A 13,435-nucleotide genomic window follows, 5' to 3' on the forward strand; every position below is an offset into this window, starting at 1 on the left:
GCTGTACTGTGCTATATTTATCTGTTAGTTATTTTGCAGAATAATAAACCTGAGGGATTGTTCGAGTATTATTAAGATGCTCCACATCTCATTTCCTTCATCAGCAGATAGAGTTTGCTCAGTTGTCATAGCAAGATGAAGTAATCAATAATATCCAGGTGTAATTTCTTCACAACCAGTGCTTTTACCATTGAATGTTAAGTACATCAACTAGTATATAAAGAATCAAGGGTCATTTTCCACCTCTGTTTATGCCTACATTATATTAGTATATTGTTATGGCTGATGAAATTTATTAAGTCTGCATGTAGCACAGAGGCCCCAAAGTATTGGAAGAAATGTTTGGTGTAGACACTTTAAATTCATTAAAGTTACTTTATGTCAATCCTAAACCCATTTTATCAGACTTGATTTTAGTTAAACTGAAATTTATAATACTGTCATAGAGGAATTTTTCACTTTTTTTGCAGATGTTACATCAATATGTACGCGTGAATCACTCTTTCTGTATGAATATTCACAATGTTTTACTTGTTTCCAATTACTGATGCATTTCATACTATCCCTGCTACTTACATAGCGATACTGTCTCTTGCACGTTGCCTGATAAAAATCAGTTGGTACACACCGCCACCTGGTGGACAACCTGTCCCACAGCACTTTAATTTTCCTTCCCTTTAACACATCTGCAAGTGCACTGTTTTCTTTATTTCAATTTCAGCTACAGTAGTTAATAAAACGAGCCAAATGCAAACATGAGCTGCTCTATAGACACTTTATTGCTGTGTTTATTGTTTTACACTCAATGGAATGTTTAACTGTGTGTTTGGTGGGCCAGTCCAAACACTCACCCTCCAAATATCTGTTACCAAACCAAGATTTAAATAGCAAAAACAACTATAATGCAGTAATAGAATATACATGACACTATAAAGTCTCTAGGTGAATCATTCTCACTAACATATAGGCTATACTGGTCCATTTACAAAATGCTTCTTTATATATATTTATAAGATATAAAACAAGAGTAATGCACATTCTTCAAAAGGTAAAGAAAATGTGGTGGTTTTGTGTATATGCAGATATATTTGTGTGTGAATTCTGTTTGGTGGCAACAAAACAACACCCAGCAGTCATTGTGACAAAGTGTATCCATGGCATACAAAACACATCTGACAGTATTGTTCAGGAGATCAAGATCCAGATAAGATAAGAGTATCATCATCCACGCAGGACTGCAGGAGACAGTGAAATAATCATTAGCACAACAAATTAAATGCCTGCCATATATCTAAATATAAATGCTGTAATGTAATGACTGTTGTTTTGTATGTGGACAGTAAGTATTCAGAATGCAAGAGTTTTCCCCTTTCAATGCCAAAGAAAGTTGAAAATGTTGAAATAACAAGAATTTGTCTATCAGAGGTCTGATATAGTTTATTCCTCTGCACCGGAGAGCTCCTGAATAGTCAAAAACTATTAAAAACACATCAATAAGCCAAACTGCACTGGGTCATATGGTTCTTCATGACCATAAACGTGGCCACTGTGGTTTTTTTAGAGGCACCATCGCGCTGCCGTAAATACTCAGAAGAGCACCAATTGTGTATGAATCCACAGCTGAAAACAGTCTGTTTTTTTCCCTTTAAAAAATAAAATAAATGAAAGTATTCATTCCTGACCTGCATTTGGAGATTTACATCTTCAGTAAAAGCCACAGACAGGTCAGGAAATTCAGAAAGTACAGAAAGACGGAGTAATGCATTGTTGATTTGATATTTTCAGGGGATCTTGGCTTTCATTAACGAAAAACTAGAATATCACCAGCCTCACAAACAGTATCTTAAAACAGGGTTATGTAGGGAGTTTGTATGAGATATTGCTTCGTTAGACATTTATTTCAAGAGATGGAACTAAAAAACCTTTCAACCATTGAAAATATATGACAGATCCTTTTTTGATGTAAACTTTCTTAGTGTGTTAAATAATACATTTTTAGTGTACTGCAATCCTGTCCTGTAACAATGGCACAAATGAGCTACTTGTATTCTTTAATATCTACTGAAACTTCACCCTGCCAGTCAACTAGATCATGTTTACAGAACGGGTGCTGCAGAGTAGTGTGTTTGTTTGACACGTATGACTAACATGGACATGGTAAACACACAGATCTCCTCTATCTGACTGAACAATAGCAACTTCTGCATTACATGTGACCGCACACTGACTGCCTCTCCTCTACAAAAACAGACAATCAGATTCACTGCCAACAGGTAGGCAGATCCTATAATGTTGGCATTGTGCTGACGGCCTACCTGTCATGTTGAATATAGTGAAAATCTTAACAACTGAAATACCCACGCAGTATTTTTCAAAGGAAGTTTGCCCGTTTCTTCAGACTGACACATCCTTACACATTCCTCACTTTGAAAGAAGCCTAAAAGCCAAAGCAAAAGAGAAATCCCTTTAAGTAACAACTGAACAAACCTACAACTGTTTGAACACAGATGGTGGTGCCTCGTCCACTATTTGACAAGTATAACTACAGTTGCAAAGACTGGAGCGGTGAGTGACTGTAACTAGATCGATGGCCGACTAAAACGAGCCCAACAGCTTACATACGAACTAAAGATATCTCTTAATGTGCTTGACAGATCTCAGGCAGAAGAAGGAGAAGTGCAGTCTGATTGTAGATAACATCCTGCGCTTCGCGAAAACAGTCCTGGTGATGTTGTCGTCTTTTTTTATTTTGTCTCACTTGATCCGCGTGTGCTGGGCAGCCGAGGTTTTAGGCTTCATACACCCTGAGGAAGAAACAAAAATAAGAGTTAATTTCTCACTGGTTAAATTCCCTCTATGATTCCTGCTTTCACAAGCTTGTTTTTCCCTGCTAGCATCGTTAGCCTCCTCCACCTGGTGTTTGCATAGGGATGAAACAGTTCCTGTATTCAATTTTCAGCTGCATGGATGTAAGTGGAGGGACATTCAGCAGGTTTAACCACCCTGTAACCCAGAGACTCCCCGTGGAAATGTTCTTTCGCACTCAGCTAAATACTGAATCTCTGCCCCCTCCACAGGGTTTTTTTCAGTGGCTGAACCCGACCTCTGACCTCCCTGTGGTGGAAGGAAGGTGAGAGGAGAATTTTCAATAAATCAATAAAGCTTTGCAGAGAAGCCACTGGATGTTATCTCAGAATACCTAGCTGTGAACACCCCCTCTGTGTACCTTTAAGATGATACGGTGAACGTGTTTGCAAACTGTTGCCTTTTAATGCATCCGGCTGATGTGCTGCAACATTATCAATCATTTGGAGTCGAGTTTCTGAGCATCTGATGAGTGTAAATCCATTCTGGTCTCTACCAACCCCTGAGAGAAATATCTGGCTCTTCAGCTGCTAGTGGCTAAAAAAAGACGCTGTAAAGCTCTGCAGAGCTGAGGGGAACTGCACAGTTGGGTGATAATACCTTTTAGATTGCACATACTCATTTGATCCATTGCAAATAGTGATTATAGCTGCTTTGAATAATGATCATTGTTGCCATCTGCAGCATGATAATTATTAATTATTTTGCATTTAATACAGACTAGAGCCAGAACAATATTTATGAGAATATTTGTCCAACAATGCCACTTTTGTTATGTATTCTCTTGTCATGGAAATAGGCTTGAAAACATTTGTCATTAAGGTAGAAAGACCAATAATATAGAGACAAGGGGAAAGACATGCAACTGGTCCACTTAGCAACAATCAATGTAATAAATTTACAGGGTGTGAGATAAAAATAAAAGGAACCAGGAATTAAATTAAATCCGAAGTAAAACAAATCTATGGCCTGATCTTGTCTGTGAATTCTGAGATTTATCACCTGTGCTTGTCCTTCCAGATGCGGAACCATTTGACCAGATTCTTGGTGCTCTGCAGTTTGGGATGAAGACAGTACTCCTGGCCTTTGAACCGAGCCACATTCTCCATCGTCACGCTGAGGGGGGCAAGAGAAGACGAAGAGACAAAGGAACTGAGATGTTAGAAAGCAAAAGGATCTGGTGTTATTGAGAAAATAAAAGAATCAAAAGTGAATTCATGATCTCAGCTCCAAAAATAACATAGGATGCACCAATTCTTTCAAAATAACAGGACGGCAGGCCAAAATATTTGATTTTGACTAATAGTACCGTAGCACCAGAATCTGTGTGCGACTGTAAATGTAGACAAAGCAATAAATATTTGTCTTTTAAACTCTCCTGTTTGTAGAAACTGAGACAACCATGTTATCTTCAGTAGTCTGAGAGAGGGGTGAGATCAAATGCGGCAGCCAGCCTGCAGTTTGTGTTTTTGCATCAAGTTCAATGGAGCTGAAAAGAGTGAAAAATTCTGAATTGGGGGTATTTAAAACTATCTGAAAGCCGGTCTGAGTCATCTGACTGGAGACTGGTCAAGTTGTAGCACATCTGACCTGTTTTTGCCCCAAATTTGAGCTGCTATTCTACACTTCCCTCAATAACATTTCTACAGTCACATGCCCCCGCAATTGAAAAGATCAGCTTGCACAGGGCGGCCAGTCACTTGGCAATGGAGTAATATTATGGAGCTGCCACTAAAAAATGTGACATCTAAGCTCATTAAATCAATCGGTCCGTCTGTAACCCTCTGCTTAAGGCAACGGTAGAGACAGTCTGCCTGCATGTGGCATATTCAGGCCAAACAAGAGAAATGTGGGAAAAACAGCCACCATGCCATGGGGCCTCTCCATCCAGTGACACACTCAAAGCCTCACCGAACCATGAATGTTTAATGAGTTCACTACAGGAGAAAAGGCTGGACTCTCAATAAAAAATACTGCATTCAGCAGTTAGAAAGATTAGATTAAAGAGTTTTCCATCTTTTTTCCTGCCCATTCAGTCGTCGCTTTGTTAGCTGTCGAGCTTTAGTCGGACTGCTGTACGTGCTTTGTTATGAAAGGACTCAGCTTTGTGTGTGTGTGTGTGTGTGTGTGTGTGTTTGATAGAGACAACATGAAAGTGCTTTTGTATGCGTGCATGCCAGTGGACTTACATCTGCAAGGCTCTACTAAAAGCACCCTGAATGTTTATCCATGGCTGCTCAGCAGAGGTGAAATTTAACCTAATTACTGTGTTAATTTGAGCTTTCGTTCCTCCTCATTATAATTCACCTGGGCAGCTGAAGTGCAGCCGGTGGCTCGAACAGCTAATATGGTTAGCAAAATGTATGTAAATACCCACAGGGGGAGGAAGGAAAGGCTGGGAGAAAATAAAGACGGGATGGTAGTGACGTGTACTCTACTGTAGTATGTCAGTTTTTTTCTTTTTAGATTTAATACACAACAATATGATTATGTTATGAACTCTCAGAGAGCGCAGACCACCACCAAGGCCAAAAGTCCACTCTTCTATAATATGTAGATCTGCAAGCTCAACCGCTGTATATGTCTGGATATATTTCCAAAACTATTGGAAGGTCACATTTGGAGTATAATTACTTGCATGATATGTGTGAATTTACATTTCCATAGGCACACCTTAGCATGTTAAGAAAGTGTCGTTACAGTTGTGTTGATGTTACAGTTGTGTTGATGTTACAGTTGTACCAGTTCTCCCATAAAACCACAGAGCGCTCCATAACGACTTCTTTCTGTATGAAATTTGAGCCACTACGTGTGTGGGCTACCCCAGAGGATGACTGGCACCTGAGAATGTGAAGTGTAATGTGGAGTCATCATATTTCTACAGAGATTTATTCCACCGAGGCCGAATGCCACATCTTGCATTGTTAACAAAGGTAAAAAAAATAATTTGTGTATCCGCCCTGTGATTCAGATCAGCTCCAAAATGGAATGTGTTCTTTCTTGGCCTATACTGCACCGCTCCACCAGGCTGCATAAAAACTGGGCATGTAGTTTTTCTGCAATGCTGCTGAGAAACCAGAAGAGGAGAGGTAACAAGAAAAACACAGAAAAAGAAAGTGATAAAGGCAGAAAAAGGGCAGCGATAGGAAGAAAATCTAAAAGTGAAGGAATGAAGTTGCAAAAAGAGTGAATGAAAAAGAGGAAGAAAGATGACTTGGAGAGAAAGAACAGAAATAGGGAGAAAACAGGGACATTTCCTAGCTTGTGTGTGTGGTTAGGAGTGGTCGCTCTGAATGCCAAACTGAGCGCCGTAAGCCAAACGGCCACAACAAATGCCAGAGGGGGACTCTCTCGCCCATTCCTCTCCTAACTCTCTTTCTTTCTGTGGCTTTCCGGAGCCCGCTGAGGCTCATTTTTCACTGGGCACCAGCGGCTGGTGGCCCCCATCTCATGCTAAAAGAGCAGCCTTAAATAATGGCTGCGTGGCGGGTAACACACACACACAGAAACAGACCTGAGAGCTGACGGAGATAACATTCCAGTACTTCTCGCTGTGTTTTTTTGCATTCGTGCACACACTTGATTCCCTGAACTCCATGTCTCACTGCACCGTCTTTGAAAACACAGCATGTATATTTTCCTTTACCTTTTTTATGGTCATATCTTCAAATTGATTGTTTTGTATAACTTACAACAAAAAATCCTAAAATACTTAACCTTAAAATGCTGTAAAATGGAGAAAAAATAGCAATCAAAGTTGCTTGAACCAGCATTTCTGCTCCATATCTGACTTAAACAATAAATCTAAGACAGAATTCTTGCAGATTACCATTCTGGCACTGACAATGCTGAAATGTATGGGATCCACTTACACTGATTAATCTAATTTCTATTTGGAAAACTTTCATTTCTAGGTATAGAAAAAATCTGAATGCAATCCTTCAATCATATGATATGATCATATAATTTGAGTACAAAGTTTTTTGTTAATTGCAGAATATGTTAATATCTTGGAAAAATTTCACCAGCGTTCTATCAAAACATCTCCTGATGAGTTTCAACTTTGAGACTTATCTAAACCTTATAATAACCACTATATGCCTAACTGAAGGCTAACTCTAACCTTAAATCAAGTCTTAAGCCTAAAATGTAGTCATTTACACTGCAGTGACTGTCACAATATGACTGCGTAAACACATTTATTCCATACACTTCTCTTGCCTACATTGTGTTCTCTGTGCGATATCACACTTTGCCAGCAGGTGGCAGCAGAGATTGCGCCTTGAACAGAAAACTAACTCCAGGGAGGGTGACATAACATCTCCATCTGCCGTCCCTTCATGTAGCTTTGACATGAAACTTCAAATGAATTCTGCAGGGACATCACAGCTCACATTTCCAGCTACATGTGAGACTTCATCCCCGAGTGTTGGCCCAAGATCATAGCAAAAAAAGAAAAAACACACTTCATGCTATATGTACAATTTAAGTTCATTTATTTAAAGTGAGCCTGTTCATGCGCCACAGACTACTTTGAGTGTGTTCAGAGACGTTCATGCTGCATTTCATGATGGATCAAAGTGAACATAATGTCTGTCTGCTCGAGGTGTGTTTTTATGGGTCAAAGGTCAGGTGGCGGAGAGAGAAAGTGACACTGTAGTTTGGGGTGTACATCGTTTACATTACATTTTGCATGAAATAATGTAATAAAGATGCACACGCATGTTCTAGATGTTCTACATATGTGGAACAGGATCTTAACTGTAGGAAATTGCAGAAAAAAAAATCTTTATCATCAAATATCTTGAAATGATCTCAACTCTTTATTAGAATGCCATTTAGAAAGTACTTGAAAGTTCTGGAGTGTTTTGGGAAGAGGTGCTTTCCTTCTGACTCTTAAATCATTCCTGGCTCCTGACTGCAGGGTGTTTTTAAATCATCATTTTATTATCACACTGTAAATCCTCCTAAGTGCTTTAAGCCCGAACGACGGGATGTTTTGATAATGCCTCTGCAGCTGCCGCATATTTTTATGGTATTTTGGAGGACAGTCATGACACAGTTACAGCTGTATATCAGTGTGTCAAGCCGGTACAAATACTGTGATATTATGACTTGTAGTGCTTGTCAGCACAGGGAGAAAGAAGGGAGGAATAAGTTAGGAGGTAATAAATAATAAAGCAAGAGGAGAGATAGGCGGGTAGGAAAAGGTCAAGGAAAAGGAGCATACGAAGGATGTTGAGTACAGGAGAGAGAAAAGACGACAAGGGAAAGGAAGAAGAGGTAGACGACCAATGAGGAGAGGGCAGAGATGGACATACAAGACAGATGCAGAGCGACGTAAAGATAGACAGAAGAGGATAAAAGTCGCACTCACAATATCATCTTCTCCTGGCAGTACGGGTGTTTGGGTTTGATCTCCAGCTTCTGTACATCCTTGTATCTGATCTTTGGTCCTTTTCTGGTGCACCTGCACTTGTAGGCTGCAGAGAAATCAAACACACACACACGCGTCACACTGACTTTAATCACCAAACTGAAACATGACGAACCTGTAACGCTGGGGATTTAAAAAGAATGGGAGCTGATCGTGTGGAAACTGAACTGTGTGACAGATTATTAAAGTTAGTCTCAGAGTTACTTCCAGCTATGAAAGTGACGCAGACGTTGACGTGCCAGAAAAGTGAATTCTTTGTGATCTGACGGGAAACTGGCCTTCAATCAGTCTCCAATTTATCTGTAAGGCACACACTGGCAAGAGGGGATTACCAGTGCCAATATTTAAGTCCTGTAGCTCTCTGCTGAAACATCACATGACCTACAGTTTCTTTGAGCCAGTTAATTTGTGTACTCAACACAGTACAACACAGTGAATGTTTCTGTAGCTCCTCGAAGACTATTGTTCAGTGCACCTCAGCAAAATGAACTGATTTGTTGTTTCACCCAATGCAGCACAGACTATTTCTGAATCCAGTTCCAGTTAGGCAGCGAGAACCTGTGGCTGCAACAGAAAACCCACTTTTTCCTATCAGGCGCTCACTTTAGCAGGCAGGCCAGATGCATACACCGCTTTAATTTAGCCCACAAGCAGATACACATGTATTCATTTCAGTCTGGCATCTGCTTTCAGGTCCAGTTTTCTAGTAGTTGTGACTTTATGCAGCTGAATGGAGGCAGAGGAAATGAGTTTTGCTGGGTTGTATATTTGAGATGGGAGGTGATGACCTGGATAGTCCAAGGTTTGCTTCATCCATCACCGGCTATCTGTCCTCACCGCCGGCCACTAAATCTGCCACATGCAGGACAACAAGGGCCAATAAGACCGTGGAGACACTGAGGTTAAGTAAATTGATGGTTTGTAACTTTCCCCTCTTTTTGCACCAAATTATGACAGTATGTGAGTATATTTTAGAAACACGTGCTGTAAAAAAGAGCTGACAAAAAATAATATAGCTGTTGGAAAATACACACATACAATCTTTTATAACACGCTGATTTGCAGATACAAGTCTGACTGAGTATATTTAGACCACATTAAAGATTTGCAAGTTGCTCGAAATGTTTTCCTTATTAAATCTCATCCGCAAAGCAACAAGCTAATTTCATTCCATCAATTTCCTCCCATCCCCGGACCCCCTCCCACCTCACGGCCCCGCGATCATTGGCTTTAAATGATCTCAGCTACATATGGTGAGCTTCGCTTGTCTTGCCAGACACACAGAGTCCCAGAGTGGTGTTCAGGGCGTAAAAAGGCTTGTGAATGCCAAGTTAAGGCTCACGGTGAGATCAGATTCTTACACCACAGCTGAATGCATCATCACACTCCAGTTTTGAGAAGTTCTCAGTGGTTGTGGATGAAAAACGTGCTGAGATGAGTGTTTTGTCTCCAGATTAAGAGTAAAATGCGAGCAGTAGGTTGCATGTTGGTGGTGTCAACTTAAAGGGATTTTATGCGCATAGACATGCAAGCAAACACCAATTTAACTAAGCAACAGTAACTTTGTGTTAGTGTTTGGATCTTTGACACCAACTTCACTCTTGATCCAAACAAACTCTGGATGTTAAGACTGATTTTGCCCTTAAAGATCCCCCTTACATCCCATTAAAGCACACATAACAAAGGAAAGGAAGCATCCAAAATCACATATGTATCCACCTACTGTTTGTTATTCAGTTACATCATCATAGCTTCAAAGTAAAACACCCAATTTTCCAAAAAAAAAAGAAAAGAAAAGAAACAACAACAACAACAACAACAACCCTACTAAGTCAAACTAAAAATGAACAAATGCAAAGTTTACCTTCTGCGCTCAGGAGGTATAAAGCCACCACTAACAGAAGCAGCACCGCTGTGCACCGATGCATGTCTTCACAAGTTTAAACAAAAGCCGCTTTCCCTCAAAATCCGAGCTCTCCAAACGGCCTCTACGCTTAAACACACAGAAAAATCAGCAAGAGACGCAAAGAATATCCGCTTGCAGCGATCTGTTGGGGAGTGAAGGAGCGCTGAGGGCTTTTCTGCGTTTTGGAGTCCCTTTGGAGCGCTGATTGTGCAACTCCGTCTGTGCGTCCTGAGCGCTTGGATGGACCTCCAGGCACTCGTTTAGGTCTCTCTCTCTCTTTCTTTCTCTCTCTCTCACTCGCTGTGCAGAGGCAGGCGGGCAGCAGCTCTCTTAAAAAGCAGCCCGCTGCCCCCTCCTCATTAATATGCACGGCCAGACAGCGAATCAAACACTTGTGGCCTGCGACAGAGAAGTGGAGAACATGGAAAAGGAGGGAGGGAGGGGAGGGGAAGCAAGGAAACGCATACTGTCCACCAAAACGAGGGTGAAGTGACGTCTGGCGTGATGGCTGGTTGGTGTTTGCCTCCTGCTGGAACTGTTCAGCAACTTAGTGGGAAGCAGATGCACGTCATGAGGAGCGCTGCGCAAAGTTACGACACTTCAGTGAAATCGGCTAATATTTCTATGAGGTTCTGCGGTGACTTCTGTGTGCCCAGTTATATGAGACAGCGCTTAATTGATCAAGTCTTGCTATGATATGGTTTCCTGTTCATTAGCACTTTGCGACAACAGGTGTGCTGGGCGGTATGCGGTTGCCATGGCTACTGAAACACCCGTCAATCTAAGCTGAACAGTTAAGTCCCTCAGTTGATATCTCCAGAGCTAGCAAGTAGTCTTTTAGCTTTTAGGGGTTTTTTTCTCCAATAAATTTAGCTCCCAAGGAGAAAAATTAACTCTTACCACAAAACATAGATCTGGTAAACTCTGTAACCATGGTTTTACTTCAGTTTGCAGGTTAACACATGAAGTACTTGCTTGTGTTGCTACATGCTAACAGTTAAGCTAGCTCTCACTGAGGAACAGGACCTAGCCAGGCTAAACTCACTACAACAAACTTAAAAAGTGGCTAAACACAGGTAATCTGACCTCTGGTGAGTGGTAAATGTGTGTTTATACAGTCTGTAGTGCTCTCATATGTTAAAATGATGAATATTTTCTGAGGACACCTCAAACAGTAACTTAATGTAAGTTGCTGTTTGAGGTGTCCTGTAGTTTCCAGACAACTGCAAACGGTCCATGCAGATTTGCTGAGACTAAAAAAAGTAGCCAAGATGAAACCACATCAGATGAGCTCTGGAATTATTTTTTTTTTACCTTGAAAATCAACATAAACAGTATATTCCTAGTAGTCTTACTTGTGTATTATAATTTCCTTACATGAAAAGTGGGGGCAATTTAATTGTTGTCCCACTTAAGTGATCTCTCTTCCTTAAACCTTCCTTTTAATGACCCATCACCAGCTTGAGGACATTTTTGTTTTGCATTTTCTGGTAATTCAATTAAAAACAGTGATTGGCGGTGCTCTGTTCTTTTCTGTGGATATGAATAAATGCAGCCATTGTATCTGCGGATGCCGTCAGGCTGAACCACTGGCCTGTAAGAGATAGCCCTGAGAAGAAGGTTTTGCCCCCTCCCACCTGGGACACTCTGACCACAGGATTAAACGTCCTGCATCGTGAGGGATTTGTATGTGTGTGTGTTTGTGCTCACCTCCCTGCCCTGCAATCAGCTCCTGTCATCACTCAAACCGGCGGCCATGAAATGTCTGTCAGCACCACGGGCATGTGCGTGTGTGCACAGTTCGCCCATACCTGCATGTGTCCATATTTGTGCATCTACGTGACCACTAGCATGCACATCTGTAAAATTCTGCTAAATGTTTGACTTGGCAGTTTAACTGAACTGCGAATCAACCTCAATGTAACATAAGACAGAGTATGTAACAGTGTTGAGTTTAGTATGTAGCTTTTAACAGCAACAGCTGGGGTTCCACCTGAACATACATGGTAAACTGTAAAGTCTGGATCACACACAGAAAGAGCTCTAAATCTCTGTGGATCCTTTCCTCTGTCTTCTGGTGATACAGTAAACAACAACAGGACATGATGCCAGCCACCATTTACAGCAAACTGTGACAGATTGAGACGTAGGTGACCCCTGCAGGACACTGATGCTGTGTGAATCCATCTCAAGTCTTTTTGATCTCAGGATAAAAGACATCAGCGAGCTGTCTGTTCCAGTCTTCAGCTGAAGTGATTGATAATCAGTCGGACATCTGTTGTCTTCATCCATTAGACAACTTCAGCCTCACTGAATACCAAAGGAAGGAAGGAAAATGAAGGCAGTAATGAGCTTTAAAAAAAAAAAAAAGTACAGGGGATTTCAGCCAAAAGGAATCTGTCTTGAAATGATGAAATGTTTTGTCATTTTTAATCAGATGAAGATGGTGGTGGATTAGAGAAGCTTTGGAGATTTTTTCAGGTTTCTTTTATGAACATTGTTGAGAATATGTCAGCAGTTATATTTATTTACATGTTTATTCCTATATATATATATATAAAAGAATACACAATGACAGCCTTTACAATCATAGCAGTGACTTTTAACAGGTATTATCAGGATGTTGGAGCCAATTTTTGAAACAAATAATCAGTAATAAAAAGTGGAAAGCCCTAAACCAGCTGTTCCCATCCTTTTTTCTGTCTGGAGTACCCTCCTGACTCCATGTGATTAACTCAAGTACCCAGTCATCCACAGCAAGCCATTATGTTCAAAATGTGTTAAGTTGAATTGCTATTAAACTAGGTGTTATTTGACCTTATTAATGATGTGAAAGTAGATATTGTTAGAGTCCTCTTTTGTCTCACTAGACACACTGATCTTACAATTGTCAGTGTGAAGGCTCTGTGGCTCATGGCATGGCTCTAGGGTTGGCACTGTTGTCCAGTCCATCACTTTCTTTGAGACTGAAATATCTTAACTGCTGCTGGATGGATTGCATTGATTTATGGTGCCCAGAGCGTGACTCCGAATGACTTTGGTCGTCCCCTGACTTTGCCTCTGGCGTCACCATGAGGTTCAAATGGGGGGTTTTGAGTGAAATGTCTCAACTGTTGGATGGATTGCAATGAAAATTCATGTTCCCCTCAAGATGATATATATAATAACTTTTTTGAACCACTGGCTTTCCTACTAGTACAACCACCAGGTCAAAATTTAAATTTGTC

General features: G+C 40.7%; 1 protein-coding gene across 1 annotated transcript; it reads right to left on the reverse strand.

Annotated features, from left to right (window-relative positions):
• Positions 1–761: 761 nt before the first annotated feature.
• Positions 762–10,530, reverse strand: cxcl14 (chemokine (C-X-C motif) ligand 14). The gene is made up of 4 exons (XM_041944149.1): positions 10,167–10,530; positions 8,243–8,348; positions 3,868–3,981; positions 762–2,804 (listed from the first exon to the last, which is right to left on the reverse strand). The coding sequence occupies exons 1-4, from the start codon at positions 10,228–10,230 to the stop codon at positions 2,789–2,791; spliced, it is 300 nt and encodes a 99-aa protein (XP_041800083.1). The 5' UTR covers positions 10,231–10,530; the 3' UTR covers positions 762–2,788.
• Between the last annotated feature and the right edge of the window lie 2,905 nt (positions 10,531–13,435).

This window comes from Chelmon rostratus, chromosome 9 (genome assembly GCF_017976325.1).
Source record: "Chelmon rostratus isolate fCheRos1 chromosome 9, fCheRos1.pri, whole genome shotgun sequence".
NCBI lineage: Eukaryota > Metazoa > Chordata > Actinopteri > Chaetodontiformes > Chaetodontidae > Chelmon > Chelmon rostratus.